Raw genomic sequence first — 1,115 nt, 5'->3', positions numbered from 1 at the left:
GAGAGTGAAAGAGAGAGAGAGAGAGAGAATAAAGGACAAGAAAACAAACCAAAAAGAGAGAAAAAAAAAGGAACTCATTCTTACCTTGAAAGGACTCATAGGCCGCCTTTTCCTCGTCTCGGGTCCGCTATAGCCGGGTGTAGTCCTCCACTTCATCACCATCGTGGAGCTGTCACTTGCCTGTCTTGCGATTCCAAAGTCTGCCAGAATAGCGCGATCCTGGTCATCCAAGAGAACGTTTCTCGGCTTGACGTCTTGGTGGAAGATGTGGAGACCGTGGATGTACTGCAGAGCGCTGGCCACGTCAAGAATGTGTCGGAGGATCCGTGGTTCTTCCACAGGGTGGTCGGATGACATGGTGTCGCGAAGTGTGCCGTTCTTGAAGTAAGTCGACAACATGAAGCCGTGGTGATCATCCATAGCAAACGCTATCATCTTGAGGATGCGGGGGTGGCGCAAATCACGAAGGAAGCCGACTTCAGAGAGAAAGTCGCCTTTACACCCCACCGTCTCAAAAGTTACGATTTTCACCGCTACTTTCAACGACGAGTTGTGTTTGGCCGAGGCCAGAACAACCTCTCCTAAGGCACCACTCCCTAGACAGGGGCCTCTCACCAGGTTGAAGGAGTTGAAAAAAGCGTCGTGTTGTTCAACGGCATCCATGCTGGGTCGTGTAACTTCGGTGATATGAAACGATGATAATCTCCACAAACGATACGTATCCTCGGAACGTCCAGAGAAAAGTGACCACATGCTGACCAGCGTCCCTTATATACTCAGCTTGCTGGCCGGGAAGTGATTGAAGTTTTCTGTCCCTGATTAAGGAATTGTTGCTGTGTTTTGACACGTTCTTAGAGGACTGGGAGGTGAGAACTAGAGTCTTGGCCTGCCTTTTTTAAAAATTGTTTTAAAAGATACATAGAAGTCTTTAAGCAAAGTAAATATTATTGGAGTTTGGTTACCACTCTTGAAGTTAACGAGTCTATTGTCCTATTGTCTGGTGACTGTCACTGAGCTCGTGCCATCTGGTGAAATGCAAAGACAAGGGGAGCAAACTGCGTATGTTGTAAGCACGGCGGCTTGCTTCAAAGACATGCCAACAGCTCAGCGTCTAT

At 48.0% G+C, this 1,115-nt stretch overlaps 1 protein-coding gene across 1 annotated transcript in view; it reads right to left on the bottom strand.

The window, feature by feature from the left end:
- The window catches only part of LOC101851826 (calcium/calmodulin-dependent protein kinase type 1-like), a 3,790-nt gene extending 3,127 nt beyond the window's left edge, over window positions 1-663 (bottom strand). Inside the window, exon 1 of the mRNA XM_005106627.1 lies at window positions 85-663. Within this exon, the coding sequence (XP_005106684.1) occupies window positions 85-663 (579 nt within the window). The remainder of the gene's footprint in view (window positions 1-84) is intronic.
- Between the last annotated feature and the right edge of the window lie 452 nt (window positions 664-1,115).

This window comes from Aplysia californica, unplaced genomic scaffold (genome assembly GCF_000002075.1).
Source record: "Aplysia californica isolate F4 #8 unplaced genomic scaffold, AplCal3.0 scaffold00546, whole genome shotgun sequence".
Lineage (NCBI taxonomy): Eukaryota > Metazoa > Mollusca > Gastropoda > Aplysiida > Aplysiidae > Aplysia > Aplysia californica.
This window is presented reverse-complemented; position numbering and strand designations above follow the sequence as displayed.